This window comes from Schistocerca nitens, chromosome 6 (genome assembly GCF_023898315.1).
Source record: "Schistocerca nitens isolate TAMUIC-IGC-003100 chromosome 6, iqSchNite1.1, whole genome shotgun sequence".
NCBI classification, from domain to species: domain Eukaryota; kingdom Metazoa; phylum Arthropoda; class Insecta; order Orthoptera; family Acrididae; genus Schistocerca; species Schistocerca nitens.
Genome location: NC_064619.1, coordinates 704,298,628 through 704,315,725, shown reverse-complemented (window position 1 = coordinate 704,315,725; position 17,098 = coordinate 704,298,628). Strand labels below are relative to the sequence as shown.

The 17,098-nt window shown below is 41.7% G+C and overlaps 1 protein-coding gene across 1 annotated transcript in view; it reads right to left on the bottom strand.

The window, feature by feature from the left end:
• The window catches only part of LOC126262990 (protein VAC14 homolog), a 150,080-nt gene that overhangs the window by 83,616 nt on the left and 49,366 nt on the right, over nucleotides 1–17,098 (bottom strand). The window contains exons 6-8 of the mRNA XM_049959942.1: nucleotides 5,800–5,923; nucleotides 3,986–4,254; nucleotides 3,763–3,907 (exon numbers count right to left, since the gene is read on the bottom strand). Coding sequence (XP_049815899.1) covers nucleotides 3,763–3,907; nucleotides 3,986–4,254; nucleotides 5,800–5,923 — 538 coding nt within the window. The remainder of the gene's footprint in view (nucleotides 1–3,762; nucleotides 3,908–3,985; nucleotides 4,255–5,799; nucleotides 5,924–17,098) is intronic.

Below are 17,098 nucleotides of genomic sequence, written 5' to 3'. Positions count from 1 at the left end.
TCATGCCCTCCTCCTTTCGGTTGAAATTATTTGGGTGTTTAGCGATTTCGATTGCCTCCCTGTAGAGCCTTTCGTAATATCCGCTTGTGGCCGCTAGTACTTGCGTCTCCTCAAAACAAATATTGTGGTTCCCTGGCTGGAAAGCATGCTCTGCAACAGCTGATCGTTCCGTTTCTCCTCTTCTACAATTTCCCTTGTGCTCTTCCAAACGTTTAGAAACAGTTCTTTTAGTGGTACCCACATAAACATTGCCACAGCTGCATGGGATCCTATACACTCCAGCTTTTTCCAGTGGTTTGCGAGCATCCTTGGCAGGCTTAAGGTATTCCTGTATCTTCCTGGTGGGTTTGTAAATTACGGTAATATTCTGCTTTGTCAATATCCTCCCTATTCTTTCCATTACATTTTTAACAAATGGCAGGAAAACCTTAGATTTTGCAGTAGCCTGTACGTCAGTATGATTTCTGCGTGGCTGCCTCAACGCACATTTTATTTTGGCGGATGAATATCCGTTCTTCATTAGTGCATTGTGTAGATGTTCCATCTCAGCGTCCAGCAACTCAGGTTCACAAATATTTCTAGCTCTGTCCGCTAATGTCTTGATAACATCCCGCTTCTGTTGTGGGTGGTGGTTTGAATCCTGGTGCAAATAACGGTCCGTGTGCGTGGGTTTGCGGTATACTGAGTGGCCCAAACTACCATTTTCGTTTCTAAAAACAAGCACATTGAGGAAATGTAATTTGCCGTCTACCTCCTCCTCCATTGTAAACTGAATTCTCAAGTTTATTCTATTCAGATGTTCGTGGAACTGGCTTAGTTCCACTTAATGGTGTATTGGAAGAGCTGGATCGAATTTTTCCTGCCGATATTTCAGAACTGTTTAAGTGTTGTTTGATGACCACATACTTCAAGTGGAATGAACAGTTTTATGAGCAAACGGATGGCCTGGCTATGGGAAGCCCCCTAAGTCCCGTAATTGCAAACTTCTTTATGGAGAAATTTGAAGAACAGGCCTTAGGTACTGCCAGAAAAAAACCAAATGTATGGTTCTGATACGTGGATGACACATTTGTGCTGTGGAGACATGGTAGGGAGGAACTAAGCCGGTTCCACGAACATCTGAACAGTATAAACTCGAGAATTCAGTTTACAACGGAGGAGGAGGTAGACGGCAAATTACATTTCCTCGATGTGCTTGTTTTTAAAAACGAAAATGGTAGTTTGAGCCACTCAGTATACCGCAAACCCACGCACACGGACCGTTATTTGCACCGGGATTCGAACCACCACCCACAACAGAAGCGGGGTGTTATCAAGACATTAGCGGACAGAGCTAGAAATATTTGTGAACCTGAGTTGCTCGACACTGAGATGGAACATCTACCCAATGCACTAATGAAGAACGGATATTCGTCCGCCGAAATAAAACGTGCGTTGACGCAGCCACGCAGAAATCATACTGACGTACAGGCTACTGCAAAATCTAAGGTTTTCCTGCCATTTGTTAAAAATGTAACGGAAAGAATAGGGAGGATATTGACAAAGCAGAATATTACCGTAATTTACAAACCCACCAGGAAGATACAGGAATACCTTAAGCCTGCCAAGGATGCTCGCAAACCACTGGAAAAAGCTGGAGTGTATAGGATCCCATGCAGCTGTGGCAATGTTTATGTGGGTACCACTAAAAGAACTGTTTCTAAACGTTTGGAAGAGCACAAGGGAAATTGTAGAAGAGGAGAAACGGAACGATCAGCTGTTGCAGAGCATGCTTTCCAGCCAGGGAACCACAATATTCGTTTCGAGGAGACGCAAGTACTAGTGGCCACAAGCGGATATTACGAAAGGCTCTACAGGTAGGCAATCGAAATCGCTTAACACCCAAATAATTTCAACCGAAAGGAGGAGGGCGTGAAATTAAACAGTATATGGATGCCGGTGTTCAAGAAGATGTGTACCACCCATCCACTACTGGGTGATGGCAACGGCGTTCGATGGTGACGGACAGCGGCCAATTGCACTGACGTTTTCAAAACACGTGACGTCACGCCGCGGCGCGGCGCGGCGCGGAAGCGCGCGGACACGGAATTTGGCGGCAGTCAGTAGCAAGCCAGTGGGTGTGTTGGACCTTCCATAGAGCTACAGACCCCCCCTTGAAGATGTCTCCCGCAGTCGGAGACGAAACGTTGGGAATCGACACAGAATTCATCAACCGACCACGGCATAACCGCCCAGATAATTATAATGGACATGATATTTCCGGCCGTGAAAGCCAACATTTTAGTATCATTGGAAGTTTGTCAGTGACACCAAAGACTCTGGAAGTCTTAAAAAGATGAACGTCGACAAAAGTACAAAAAAGGTAATCAAGCAAAGAGGAATTAAAATGGGAAAAACTGAGGGAATTAGACTGGAAAAAAGAGAGTCTGAAAGTAGTAAATGTGTTCTGCTGGATGGATAGCAAAATAACGGGGTTATAAATTGGTGAGACGTTCACTAAGCTCTTTCAAGCATGTTTCACTATGAGCTATTTCATTTGGAATGGCAACTTCTACAAACAGGTGGAAGGTGTCGCCATTGGTAGTCCACTTAGTCCATTGGTAGCCAACTTTGTCATGGAACATTTAAAGCACAGCTGCCGGACTTGGCATCTCTTAAACCTAAGGTGTGGTACAGATACAGTGATGATACCTCTGCTTTGTGGAACCACGGTGAGGAACAGCTCGGTGACTTCCTAAGACACATGAACTGTCTCCATGTCAACATAAAATTTACCATGGACATAGGAAAGGACCAACAGCTACCTTTTCTAGAGGTGATGCTCATGAGGGATGGTGGAAACCTGGGACACATTGTGTATCACATACTGACATGCACAGACCAGTACCTGCACAAACTATCAAACCAGCACTTGAGCCAGAAAAGAGGTAGGATTAGCACACACTTAATACGAGCACGATGAATATGTGAGTCACAGCATAGCATCACAGGTGCGAGGTGCAACAACTAGAAAGCATTCTAAGGAACAATGGGTGCTCCGCTAGAATCAATGAACATGAGCGGCATTGCATGTATGGGCAGGCAAAGAAATTGGCTGTGCTGGGGCACGCACTTGTGAGACTGGCCACATAGTGAAATTCACTAACACCAAAGTTCTTGCTGTAGAAAAGAGCAATTGCACTCGCTTGTTCACGGAAGATATAGAAATACACAAACATGACAACAGCCTCAACAAGAGGAAAAAGCCTCATGGTGAATGAATCCTGGACTCTCATACTGCAGAGAATGACAGTTTCAGGTGGCAAGGGTGAGGACCATGGAAAAGCCCTTGGACATTGATGTTCCAGGTACACATAATTAGCAGCTGTGAGCTTTACCCCAGTCCACCACTAGCAATGGAGGGTGAAGCTTTGACAATGCCAGCCACTCACTCACGCTGGTGAAACGTCAGAAAAATTATCAAACAAATGTCGACCAAAGAAATCAAGACAGAAATCAACAGACAATTTGTCATAGTTTTCACTGCTATGTTTCAACATTTTCAACCTAGTCTTAAAAATTTTCATCTTAGCCTTACATTTTCCTTTGGTACACAGAACTATTTGGTATCATCATTCCATTTTTCATTTATACCACTTTCAGATAATAAGATGATATGGAGTAATACAAATACAATGAACTAAAAAATGAGAATATTTCATCCAAATATTAATTTAATTTTTGAAGTGTAGAAAATGCAAAACCATAGAATGAATGATGTACCATTTTCTGAGTCCCCAGTTTTCTCACTTCTTGACAGTGAAATAACACCGGCCAATACTTCCAAGTCTTGCTTCACAACTTCATCTGATGCATCAGACAATGTTCTTAACAAGTCTGGGAACAATTCATCCACATGGCCATACATCTGTAACAAATAATTACATAAAATTGTGGTGGTGTAAGTTCAGTACAGGAAAAGTATAATTTTTTTACTGCCACCAACCTTACTCGGGATCACTGAGTGGAGAAACCCCAGCCATCGCAGAGCAGCTACCTTTGTTGGAACACATGTATGGACTAAGTGCTTCTTCAAAACATCGAGTACAGAAGGCAAGTCTAAATCTGATCTGTGGTTCTCAGGCTGACCCTCACTGTCACCAACTGTGCCTGAAGCAGAATGCTTGTGTTGCTCATTAGTTACTTCAGCACTGACTGATTCAGAGATGAGCTTCATTAGGCTGAAATTTACAGCTTTTGATGTCTCCTTTATGTCTGCATGTAATGTTAAAGGAAGTATGAAAAGTAGTGAATAACAATAAAAAATAAGGGGTGACCAAAAAATTTCTGTTCGGAGGCTGGTGCGCCAATCTGGCAAATTAACTGGGAGCACTGAGGAAATCATTCTACCAACACACCAGGTTGAAGATACCCGTTTAGTAAAATACTGTCTCCTGCTGCATGAAGAATTCTGTAACTCTCTACTACACATCTTCATCCGACAGGAATAACTGATTCTTCAAGGTCTTTTGTAAAGGATCAAAGCTGTGATAATTGGATGGGGTGAGGTCAGGACAACAGGGTAGGTAGTTGAGTGTCTCTCCTTTGAGTTGGTGTAACTTCTGCATTATGGAGTTGGGTTATCATGAAGCAGCAGCATCCTCTGGCACATCATTCCACAATGGTGTTTTTCGACTCATACACATTCTTCATCCTTCAACGGATGCCTACCAGTGTTTGCACTTTTGCAACCAAGGAAAGAATAAAAGAATGTTGGTCCTGTCTGAATGCATCTGGTGATAATGTTGCCATTGTTCACATTTCCACATTTACCACACGCACATTGGAAAGACACGAATGCCACACTAATCCCTTACCTACATGTCATTGCTTATATACCCACATCACAGTTGTGTTACAATGCATATATGCTGCAGTAATATCCTCAAAATGGAAACTTTTTGATTGCCCACTATATACATCAAGAAAGGCTGTAAACATCCAGAATACATCTGAAGTAGTTTTCTCAATTAAAATTCTTTTGACATACATAGGTAATTTAGAAGTATATCCTCTCTTCTTTGTGCGTCGTAAGTATTCTTCCCCTCCCTTTCTCTTTCCAAAAAGAAACTTCTCCTTTGAAAGGCTAAGCAGCTGTTTCGGACTGATTCGTAGTAGACTTCTGACATACTCCCACCATGATGAGGATCAGCACATGAGATACTTTATGTAAGAAATAAAGCATGCAAGATTACTACTTGTTGATGCTGCTTAATGGAGGACATATTTAACACCATGCAGTAAAGGTACAGATGCTTCTCCAATTAGTATGTCACATTGTCTCCTCCTCTACTTCTTAGCTTCTCACTTATTCTCATATTGCAGGCACTTAACTCTTATGCAAAGTCACATAACGAAAAACATAGATTCATACAATGAAAACCATTATCTGCTGTCCTCCTGTTTCATATAGAGGAAAAAATTCTTTAGATGGGAAGAAAACAGATTATTTGACAATCAGTTACGAGTTATATTTTTACTTGACAATCAATTATGAGTTATATTTTATGTGCTTTTTAGACTCTTTGATTATTAATGTTGTCTCTGGACTTCGAACAAGCGAATGATGTAGATTTTCTTGGTGGTTCATTGTTATACGATGTAATTAACCATTGTATGATGTTGAATAAACAGTATTTTCATACAACAAAACTTTTTAATTATGTTAAATGTCTGTAGCAATGCAGTTTTCTGCCCTTTGTTAAAAACCTTCTCCATTTTTGTGAAAGTTGCTTGATATTACTCCTTGGAAAAGGATACTTCTTCTTGAATCACTATCATATGATAAGCAGGGCAATGTGGAAGTAAGAATTCCTGATGCAAATGGGAGCATCATTCTTCCTGATAACTGTACAAACTCTTTTATCCATGTAATTGCCGTAAACTGAAAAAAAGTCGTAACAACTTCAGCAATTGTTTACACAGAAAACAAAATATTCATATTAAATAATTATGGTCCCCCATCATAGTGTTAGTATACGTCAAACTTTTATGTACCCAAACCAAATCATTCACAGTTTTTTAACTACAGCGCAAGTAACATATACATAGAAAACAAGTCAAATTAGGGTATAACTTCTGATTATTATTTAAATCAGTCACTCAGTTATGCAGGGTGAGTCACTAACTTTTGCACCTAGAATAACTCTGAAAGTATGATAGTAGCTGAAAAGTTTGTGGGGCAAATGTTGCATGGGACAACAGGGGACATAATATGATGTTCATTTTTTGTTGCTAGGTGGGGTCACATCAGAGATATGAAGGTCAACTTTTTTTTTAATGGGATGCCATTCGACAGTTTCACAATAGAACACTAATAGGAATGGTAAGACTAGTATCTTCGAATCAGGCAAATATGAATTACATATTCCTTCGAAGAACAAGTCTATATGCTTCTCATTTATGGAGAAAGCCAACAAAATTCAGTGAGAGGTAAAGATTTATACTCTGAAAGATATCCTCAATGTACTCACCCTACACGTCGTACATTTAAATATGTGTATGATAAACTGAGAACAACTGGATCTTTAATGTATCAGAAACATATGGGGCAAAGGAAAGTTATCAATGAGGAAACGGAAATTGGTACTCTTGCCACTGTGGTTCGAGATACTTGTGTTAATTCACGTCAAATCGCAAGGGAATCTGGCATGAGCCAGAGTAGTGTTGTTTGTGTTCTCCATCACCATAAATACCATCCTTACCATTTCAGTCTCAACCAAGAATTAACTGGTACGGATCGTATGTATTGCATTGAATTCTGCCGCCGGGCTCAACTTCAGCTTCAGAGGGTTGACACATTTATTAATTTGATTTTATTTACTGATGAAGCTACATTCACGAACCACGGAAATATTAATTTGCATAACGCGCATTGCTGGGCAACTGAAAATCCAAGTTGGCTGCGGCAAGTTGCACACCAAAAACCGTGGTCTGTGAATGTACGGTGTGGGATTCTGGAGGACAGAATTAAAGGCCCCTATTTCATCGAAGGAAATCTTACTGGTAGGCAGTACACCACACTCCTGCAAGAAACATTAGGTCTGTTACTGGAAGAAATACTTTTGGGAAAAAAGAATAGAATCTGGTATCAACATGATGGGTGTCCAGCACATTTTTTTGCAGATGGCCAAAAATGAGTTGCAGAGAAAATTCCCAAATCTTTGGATTAGAGACGGAGGAGGTGCATTGTGACCAGCTTGGTTGCCAGACTTGACTCCTCTGGATTTTTTTCTTGTGGGGATTCGTAAAAGACATTGTTTATAAAGACACCTGAATATGGGCGAGAGAGAACTGTCAGAACACATGCTTCGATAAGTGCCAATGTGATGAGGAATACCGCTCAATCCATGATAAGAAGATTGAAGCACTGCATTGATACCAATAGTCATCACTTCGAACACCTTCTGTAAACGGACGTTCATGCCACCTTTGTGACCTTCAAAGACCTTACTGATACACATCATTGGATTTGTCTCGATAGCTGCTATTAGAAAATAAGTACCAAACTATAGCATCCCATTTAAAAATACAAAGTTGACCTTCATATCTCTGAAGCAACCCCACCTAGCAACAAAAAACCAACGTCACATTAGGGCCCCCCGTTGTCCCATGCAACTTTTGTCCCACAAACTTTTCAGCTCCTATCATACTTTCGGAGTTATTCTTGATGGCAATAGTTAGTGACTCACCCTGTATATTGTATTCCATATACATCATATGAACAAGATAAACAGTAGCAAAAAATATGGGCCTAGCCAGGGGATATACAACAGGAACTAATATATACCAAAAATAGCTTGGAAAATCCAGGACGGAATGTAACAATATTATGAAAAGGATAGTTTGCTACTCACCATAAAGCCAACATGCTGAACTGCAGAAAGGCACAACAAAAAGACTGTCAGACAGTAAGCTTTCAGCCAACAAAGCCTTTGTCAAATAGACAAAACACACACACACACACACACACACACACACACACACACACACACACACACACAAATGCAACCCCCCCCCCCCACACACACACACACGAACAGAGTCTCTGGCAGCTGGCCCCAGACTGTGAGCAGCAGGGCATTATGGGAGAGGCAACTGGGCTGTGGGGTAAGGAGGAGGCTGGGGTGGGGTGGGTGGGGAGCTTACCTAAGACCCACCACCACCACCACCACCTACTCCAGTCCTGTCATAATCATCGCCTATCCCATCAAAGGCAGGGCCACCTGTGAAACCAGTCAGGTGATCTACAAGTCAAGCTGCAACTGCTGTGCTGCATTCTACATGGACATGAGAACCAACAAGTGCTCTGTCCGCATGAATGGCGACCGGCAAACTGGAGCCAAGAAACAACTGAACAACCCTGCTGCTGAGCCAACACGACATCCTTCATTTAAATGACTGCTTCACAGCCTGTGCCATCTGGATTCTTCCCACAAACACCAGCTTTTCTGGATTGCGCAGGTAGGAACTCTCCCTGCAATATATCCTGCATTCCCGTAACCTTCCTGGCCTCAACCTTCATCAGTCATCGTCCTTACCCATCTATCCTTCCCTGTTCCCATTCCAGCACCAACGTACCTAGTCTTTCTACTTCTCTCCTTTTCCCCTAAACCCCCCCTCCCTCCCTCTAACCTCTCAACTGCACCCAGCTGCCCCACTCTCCACCTCATCCCTGCATACTCCCAGCAGAACTTTACCATCCCCCACCCCTACCCTGCTATCCCCCTCCCCATCCCAGCCTTCCCCTTACCCCTACCTGGTTGCCTCTCCCATAATGCCCTGCTACTTGCAGTCTGGGTCCAGCTATCAGAGACTGGTCATGTGTGTGTGTGTGTGTGTGTGTGTGTGTGTGTGTGTGTGTGTGTGTGTGTGTGTGTTTTAGAGAGAGAGAGAGAGAGAGAGAGAGAGAGAGAGAGAGAGAGTTGCGGTTGCTTGAGTATGAGTGAGTGGGCATGTGGGCTTTCTTGGCCGAAAGCTTACTTTCAACGGCCTTTTTGGTGTCTCTTTCTGCGACTCAGCATCTCTGCTTTATGGTGAGTAGCAACTATCCTTTTCATTATATTGTTTCAAAAAATAACTTGGAGGAATTTTCTTCCACTCCGGCAAATGTGTATACTACCCATTCTTTCCCTTATTCATATTTCTCCTTCATGTGGTAAAGTAACCATTTACAGGCAAGATAACCAAATATTTGTCTTTTTTTAATATTTTAAAATCATGCATCTGAAAATTTCGATTTTTCATACTTAGCAGTTGTTAAATTAACTACTGTTGATATTTATTTTTGACTGCAGTTTTCAAGTAGGAACACATTAATAGAGAGAATACACTATTACAAATTGCCTTCTACACAAACTAATAATTACCAGGAACGGTAATCTATAGTTCAGCACAAATAAAGAGAAAAAATGAACAACTTGCTCATTACTTGGGAAAACTGTGATTCTAAAATAGCTACTATTGCTTTTCTACCAGGAACTTACACAAATTAATGGCAAATAATTACGTGTGTGTTAAGAGTATGGAAACTAATTTATCTTAAATATTTCTCTTTATGGTTCTATTTCTATAGTTTATAGGATAGAGATTAATGGAGAAGAATTTAAAGCCAAAATTATGAAAGAGATAGAGTAAGGAGCTCATTATCCTAAAGTGAATGGGATTTCCATTTCACTGCATAAGGTGATTGAGTGATGGATTGATTGCAGATGATTTTGCCGTAATAGCTACCAGTGAAAATGTACGCAAAATATACTTTCTAACTTTTCAGCGATTATGAAAAAAGCTTAAACTTAAAATTAATAGTGAAAACAATTACGATAGTAAGCAAATAAAAAAATGATGACACCTTACATGCAAATTGAAAGCAACCAAATACAAAAAGTTGATATATTTTGTTACTTAGGCATCTTAATTATGGAAAATAACAATTGCACAGTGGAAAACAGAAAAAGAACTGCAAGAGTTAAAACGTGCTTTCAGTGGATGAAGACAACTACTATTTAACAAGGTGGTCGGTATATGAAAGAAAAAAATAATAATTGGTCAAGATGTTCATCTGAATTGCCTTCCTATATGGCTGTGAAAACTGGACACTGTTGAAGGCAGACAGAACTTGCATAAAAGTGATGGAACTATGGCTTTGGAGAAGTTTAACGAGGACAAGCAGAACAGAAAAACCAATGTAGATGTTATGAAAGGGATCAGTGTGCAATGAACCTTCTTAAGAACTATCCAAGAGAGGAACACACAATTTTTGATGATTTCACAGAGAGATAGTAGGTCTCTAACAGACTTATTGGAAGGAAACATTTTGGAAAAGCAAAACAGTCAATTTATTGACAGTAATGAAGTGCCAAAATTATCTAAAAATGATGAGGACACCACAAGATATAGGAGAATCGCTGCAGCAACAAGGTGTAGTTTTAGAACAAGAAGATGAAGAAGGAAAAGGGGGGGCAGGGTGGGAGGGAGGAGAGTGAGATGACGAGGATTACGATGATTGGTTTGTGAGGCGCTCAACTGCGTGGTCATAAGCGCCCATACAAAGCCCTAATTTTTACACAGCCCAAATTTTTTTACACAGTCCAACCTAGTGACTGTCATGAATGATGGTGACCATGATGAAATGATGAGGACAACACAAACACCCAGTCTCCGGGTAGAGAAAATCCCAACCCGGCTGGGAATCGAACCCGGGACCCCATGATCCAGAGGCAGCAACGCTAACTACTAGACCATGAGTTGCGGACACGATGACTGACAGTTCTAAGAGGCATCTGCAATTACATAATCTAGGTAATGAGTTATGGGTAATAAACCATGCTTTTATTTTATGAGACCAAGTTGAAGAATTCTTGATATGGCACAAAGATGGCTTTCAGTTAACTTTTTACATTGTATGTTGTCCTAAGATGTGCTATAATATGAGGCATGTTGCTTACTTGATGTGTTGATAGCTTTTTTTATGACATTATTGTATTTCATTCCAATGTGTGGCTTGGTGGATCAGTGACAAAGTGCCAGTAATGGATCCAACAGTGTCGTGTTTGAACTCCATTCAGTAGTAGGACTTTTATCTGACATTTCTCATCTCTCTCACCTCTGGCAATGTTTGTTAATGTGAACAATGCGAGGTTGCACCAAGATTCACAGTCCAAGTTAGATTGTACATCACATAATAACTGGCTAGGTAAGTCAGTTCAAAGGAGGCCAACAGCACACTACCACTAATAGGAGAATGCCTAGCACAGCCTGGTGTTCACCACACTTTATGTTCACTGTTGTAAAGAAAGAGATTCCATTCCTTACTTCACCCTCTTAAGGGTCAATTTTATTTTTATTTCTAAAGTAGCCTATATTCTTCATTGAGGTCCATGCAAGCTCTGTACTAAATTTCATTGAAGTCAGTGCAGCAGTTTAATTCTGAAAATGTAACTGATAGTTATTTTCACTTTTATAATATTAGGGTGGATTTACGGTTTATCATGACAAATTCAATCAAAATTTTTGAAGGTTTATGAGATTGTTCAAATTATTGCCAAGTACAGGCATATGCTACTTCTGATGTCATATGCATCACACAAAAAAGTATGGTACATTTTACACAGATAAATACGATAAAGCTTTGTTCAAGGTGGATGCTACATATGTTGAGTTCTGATCGAGAATAAATGCAAAAATAAATTTCCCAGCCATGTTATGAATGTTTTGAAGAGTAATCTATTTCACCTGCCATGACACATAAAGAGAATGTTTTCAGGGATTCTTTCATTCGGCTGGCTTGCAAGGGATAAAGCATAAGTGGTGAATAATTTGGTAGTCTTCTGGATTAACGGGATGAGAAAAATGAATGAAAAGAAAACTACTTTTTACCAAGACAATGTAGTTGCTTGCAAAGGCACTTTTAGCATGGTAAAACTGAGGAGCGTGAAGCATGTACTTAACACACTGAAGTGCCAAAGAATCTGGTATAGGCATGCATATTCAAATACAGAGCTATGTAAACAGGTAGAATACGGCACTGCAGTTGGCAATGCCTATATAAGACAACAAGTGTCTGGTGAAGTTGTTAAGATTGGTTACTGCTGCAACAATGGCAGGTTATCAAGACCTGAGTGAGTTTGAATGTGGTGTTATAGTTGGTGCACAAAAGATGGGACGCAGCATCTCCTAAGTAGCGATGAAGTGGGAATTTTTTCGCATGGCCATTTCACAAATGTACTGTGAATACCAAGAATCCGGTTAAACATCAAATCTCCAACATTGCTGTGGCAGAAAAAAGATCCTGCAAGAACGGGACCAGTGACGACTGAAGAGAATCATTCAGCGTGACAGAAGTGCAACCCTTTTGCAAATTGCTGCAGATTTCTATGCTGGGCCATCAACAAGTGTCAGCTTGCAAACCATTCAATAAAACAGCAATGATATGTTCTTTCGGTGTCGAAGGCCCACTCGTGTATCCTGATAACTGCACAATTCAAAGCTTTACGCCTTGCCTGGGCCTGTCAACACCGACATTGGACTGTTGATGACTGGAAACATGTTGCCTGGTTGGACGAGTCTCATTTCAAATTGTATCAAGTGGACGGACGTGTACGGACATGGAGACAACCTCACGAAACCATGGACCCTGCATGTCAGTATAGGACTATGCAAGCTGGTGGAGGCTCTGTAATGATGTGGGACCCCTGATTTGTCTAGATATGACTGACACGTGACACATACTTAAGAATCCTGTTTGATCACCTGCATCCATTCACATCTATTGTGCATGCCGACAGAGATGGGCAATTCCAGCAGGACAGTGCGACACCCCATACATCCAGAATTGCTACAGTGTGGCTCCTGGAACACTCTTCTGAGTTTAAACACTTCCACTGGCCACCAAACTCCCCAGACATGAACATTATTGAGCATATCTGGGATGCCTTGCAACGTGTTTTTCAGAAGAGATCTCCACCCCCTCCTACTTTTATGGATTTATGGACAGCCCTGCAGGATTCATGGTGTCAATTCCCTCCAGCACTACTTCAGACTTAGTCGAGTCCATGCCATGTCATGATGCGGCACTTCTGTGTGCTTGCGGGGACCCTTCACGATATTAGTCAGGTGTACCAGTTTTTTTTGGCTCTTCAGTGTAACATTAACATTATCATTACTTTAGGCGCTGTCCACTAACTTTCACATATTCCAACGACTAAAGAAATTTATTTCCTGTTCAATAGTGATGCTGTGGCAGCCATATGCGCATATTTTAATGATCTTGAAGACAGGAAGGAACCTATGTGCCGGGAAAATATCAGAAGGGACTACATGCAGGCCACCCACTACAAGACCAGGTGCAAAGTAATGTTTAGAAATAGCTCTCAGAGCGTTCCATGATCAATGAGAGGGTGAGCCAATGAGACAGTTTCATGTGCATTACTTAACTGTGTCCTCAAAAAAAATCACCAGGGAATGGATCAGATCTTTACCAGTGAACATTGGATTGAGGATGCAGATCAAAGCAGACAACCCAAGCTTATGCTGATAACCTGTCGTTCCTGGCAAAGAATATGCAAGCAGCTGTAATGCAACTCTAAGCATTGCATTAAAAACAAAATGTCTATTGATCAACATTGGAAAGACCTAATAATTACCAACATTAAAGATGCCTTGGTTCTCATGTAGTGCTGACTGTCAATTAGGAAACAGAGTCAGAACTACATGAGAGCTAAGGACATTGGGGACTGTATCTCAGTGAATTGGTAGCTCTCACACAACAAAAAATTTAATTAGGTAGGGCAACTACACTTGTAGAAAAACGTACGGATCAAAACATCTATTGCAGAAAGCCACACAGACACTATAAAACATTAGTTAGACCATCAGGCCTCTGTGCTGCAGAGTGCCTCTCCTTAATCAAGAAGATCCCAACAAGAGTTCTCGAATTACAGAAAAGGAAATTCCTGCAGAAGACAGTGGAACCAAGAATCCTATCAGTTGGGAGATGACAGTACAAATCTAATTGTGAACTCTACTAAGACCAAGAAATCTCACTGATGGCACCAGAAAAAGATGACTAGCTTTTTATGGCCACGAGTACAGAATGGACTTTCATAGGCTGTCCTGTTAATCTTCAACATAGCCATAAGAGTAAAGTCACTGGAACCCTGCAGATCAAGCAAACAGATGATGATGATGATGATCATGATGATGTGTATAAAGGGACTAAACTACTGGGCCATCAGTTTCTCCATTTTTGAGAGAAATGTATAAAAAAGGTAAAAAGCAAAAAAGTGGGGACTTGGCTCCTCCAAATATATAAACAAGTCAAAGAGATCGAAAAAGGGCATGGTATTTGTTGTAGTATGATAGGTAAAAGAAAATAGAGATAATCCATGCAGCATCTTGCGCAAGAGGGTCTAAAGGCAAAATAAGGTGACGGGGAAAGTAATCTGTAGTTGCATGGGGGTTATCTGCCACAGGGGGGACTCTCCCACCCACAACCACCCCTAACACTCACAAGTGGATGAGTATTATAGTTTAGTGTAAAATCAACTCTGCTTCAGGAAATGGAATACTTTGGTAGTGGCTGTCTCGTCATCCGCAAGCATCTGAGGTAGCGAGGCAGGAAAGCTGAGAGCATTCCACAGATTGGCCAGCAGGGCACACTCAACAAAGCATGTGCTATCATCAGTAGACTACCGTAGCTGCAGTGAGGAGGATCCTCTTAACACAGAAGGAAATAATGGGTGAATCTTGTGTGGCCGATACATAGTTGGCACAACACTAGCATCCTTCCAAGAGGCCTGGAAAGATGTATGCCTCTCCTTAGTGGACCCTTTACTTGCTCTCAACTAGTTTTGGGTCATAGTAGGCTGACATTCCAATTCTCAAGGTCTCAAAATATTGCGTCAAAGTTGTTACTGTAAGTTGGTGCCTGGTATTCTGATGTCAAATTGATCTCCTGTAAATGTGTCTATAGCTGGGCGGTTGGCGAGTTCCTTTCCTGGAATGCCTACGTGACTCAGTGTCCTGATGAAGGTCACTGTCTTACCAGGGCTGTAGAGGTCAACCAGTAAGTCCTGGATGTTGACGACCAAAAGATTTTTGGTATAGCACAGGGATATGCCTTTTAAGCAACAAGTGGAAATGCTACAGCTCAGAAAGTTCTCGTGACATTTTGCAAAGCTTGAGATAAGGCAACCAACTCTGCAGTGTACACACTGCAGGCACTAGGCAGAGTGTGCTTCTCATACCCCCTTGCATACACAGAAGTGTAACCAATCCTGTCGTTGACTTTAAATATGTCCATGTAGATGCATACTGAATTAGAATTATCGTGGAGGATCAAATGAAACAGGTGTTGGAGAAGGGTACAGGCCACAGAAGAGGTCCATCCATGTGACAGGACAGGGTACAGACTACCAGACCATGGCGGGGCAGTTGAGAGTGAACTCTAGGAACACAGACTAAAGGGTGCTATTGGAGGTCCTTCAGTAGAGTGTCGAGTCGCATCCCAGCTGCTCAATCCAGTTCTGGGTTAGGTGCAAACAGTCTGAACTGATGGTTGTGGAAGAGTTGAGTGACATGGGTGAGTAAGCACCCGACATATTGTGACTGCATAATTTGCCAGGGGCTGCTGTCATCTAACCCGCAGCAGTGAGATACCGGCCTCCGCCAGGAGACTGTCGACAGGGTTTGTATGGAAGGTCCCCATTGCCAGCTGCACACCAGTGTAGTGAAATAGCAAGCTCAGTACAGATGGTGGTGCTGACCCATAGGCAGCACATCTGTAGTCCAAGCAGGATAAAAATGGTGCTTTGTAAAAATCTCACAAGAACTACGTGGTCTGTGTTCCATGAGGAGTTACTAAGAAAATAGAGAGCATTTAGATTCTTCATGCAAGTTGTCTTGAGTTTGTGGCAGCCAAATTAGCTTGTTATCAAATAAAATACCTAAGAATTGAAATGTTTCAACAACTTCAAGTAACTGGTCACCAATATAAATTCCTGGGTGCGGGTTCACAATCCGGAGTCAGCAAAAATGCACAACTCAAATGCAGGAGAAAACTGATAGTCGTGAATCAGGGCCCAGTGAAGTACTCTCCAGACAGTTCCCTGAACTCGGCACTCAGTGACTCGGAGACATAGTACGGGCAAAGATCATCCATATAGTGACAGAGAGACTGTGGGGCCCATTGCATTTAAAAAACCATTGATGGCGATAGCGAACAGCATTACACTCAAAATTGATCCCTAAGGGACTCCAGTTTCCTGTACATATTGTTTGCCGAGAGTCGAACCCATCTGGTTCCAAAAAAGCCAGAGAGATACAAAATTCTGGATAAAAATGGGTGAACTGCCATGGAAACCACACTCATACAGTGTAGACAGGATACAATGTCACCAGTTGGTATCGTATGCCATCTGTAGGCGAAAGAACACAGCAATCACATTTTGGCAATGTGCGAAAGCATTGTGCACTGCAGATTCCAGATGAACCACATGATTTTTGTTGGACTGGCATGCCCGAAAGCCATTTTGGAATTGTGATACATGCCCTCTGGCTTCAAGGCATCAGCAAAAACGGCAGTTGACCATTTGTTTGAATAGCTTACTCAGCCCATTTGTCAGAGAGATTGACCGGTAGTTAGTTAAAATATGTGGGTCCTTTCACAACAGTTTCAGGACAGGAATAATAATATTTTTCTGCCACTGGGAGGCAAATTCTCCTTCCCAACAAATACATTTGAAAACCTGAGGATATATTTTATGCTGTCAACACGATGTTTGAGCATTTGGTTGTGAATTTTGTAGGTTCTAGGGGGCCATATCTCAACATGCTGCCAAATCACTGTGTAGCTACCATTCACTAAACAGTGGTGTTGTGTGATAGAGCGGTGTGTGTGTGTGTGTGTGTGTGTGTGTGTGTGTGTGTGTGTGTGTGTGTGTGTGTGTGTGTGTGTGCATGCGCGAGGATAGCAGGTGGCACTCAATAAGGTGTTTCCGGGTCAGGAAATGAGGGTGGTAATTACTGCATTCGGACCCTTCAGCAAAGTGCGCTGCAAAAC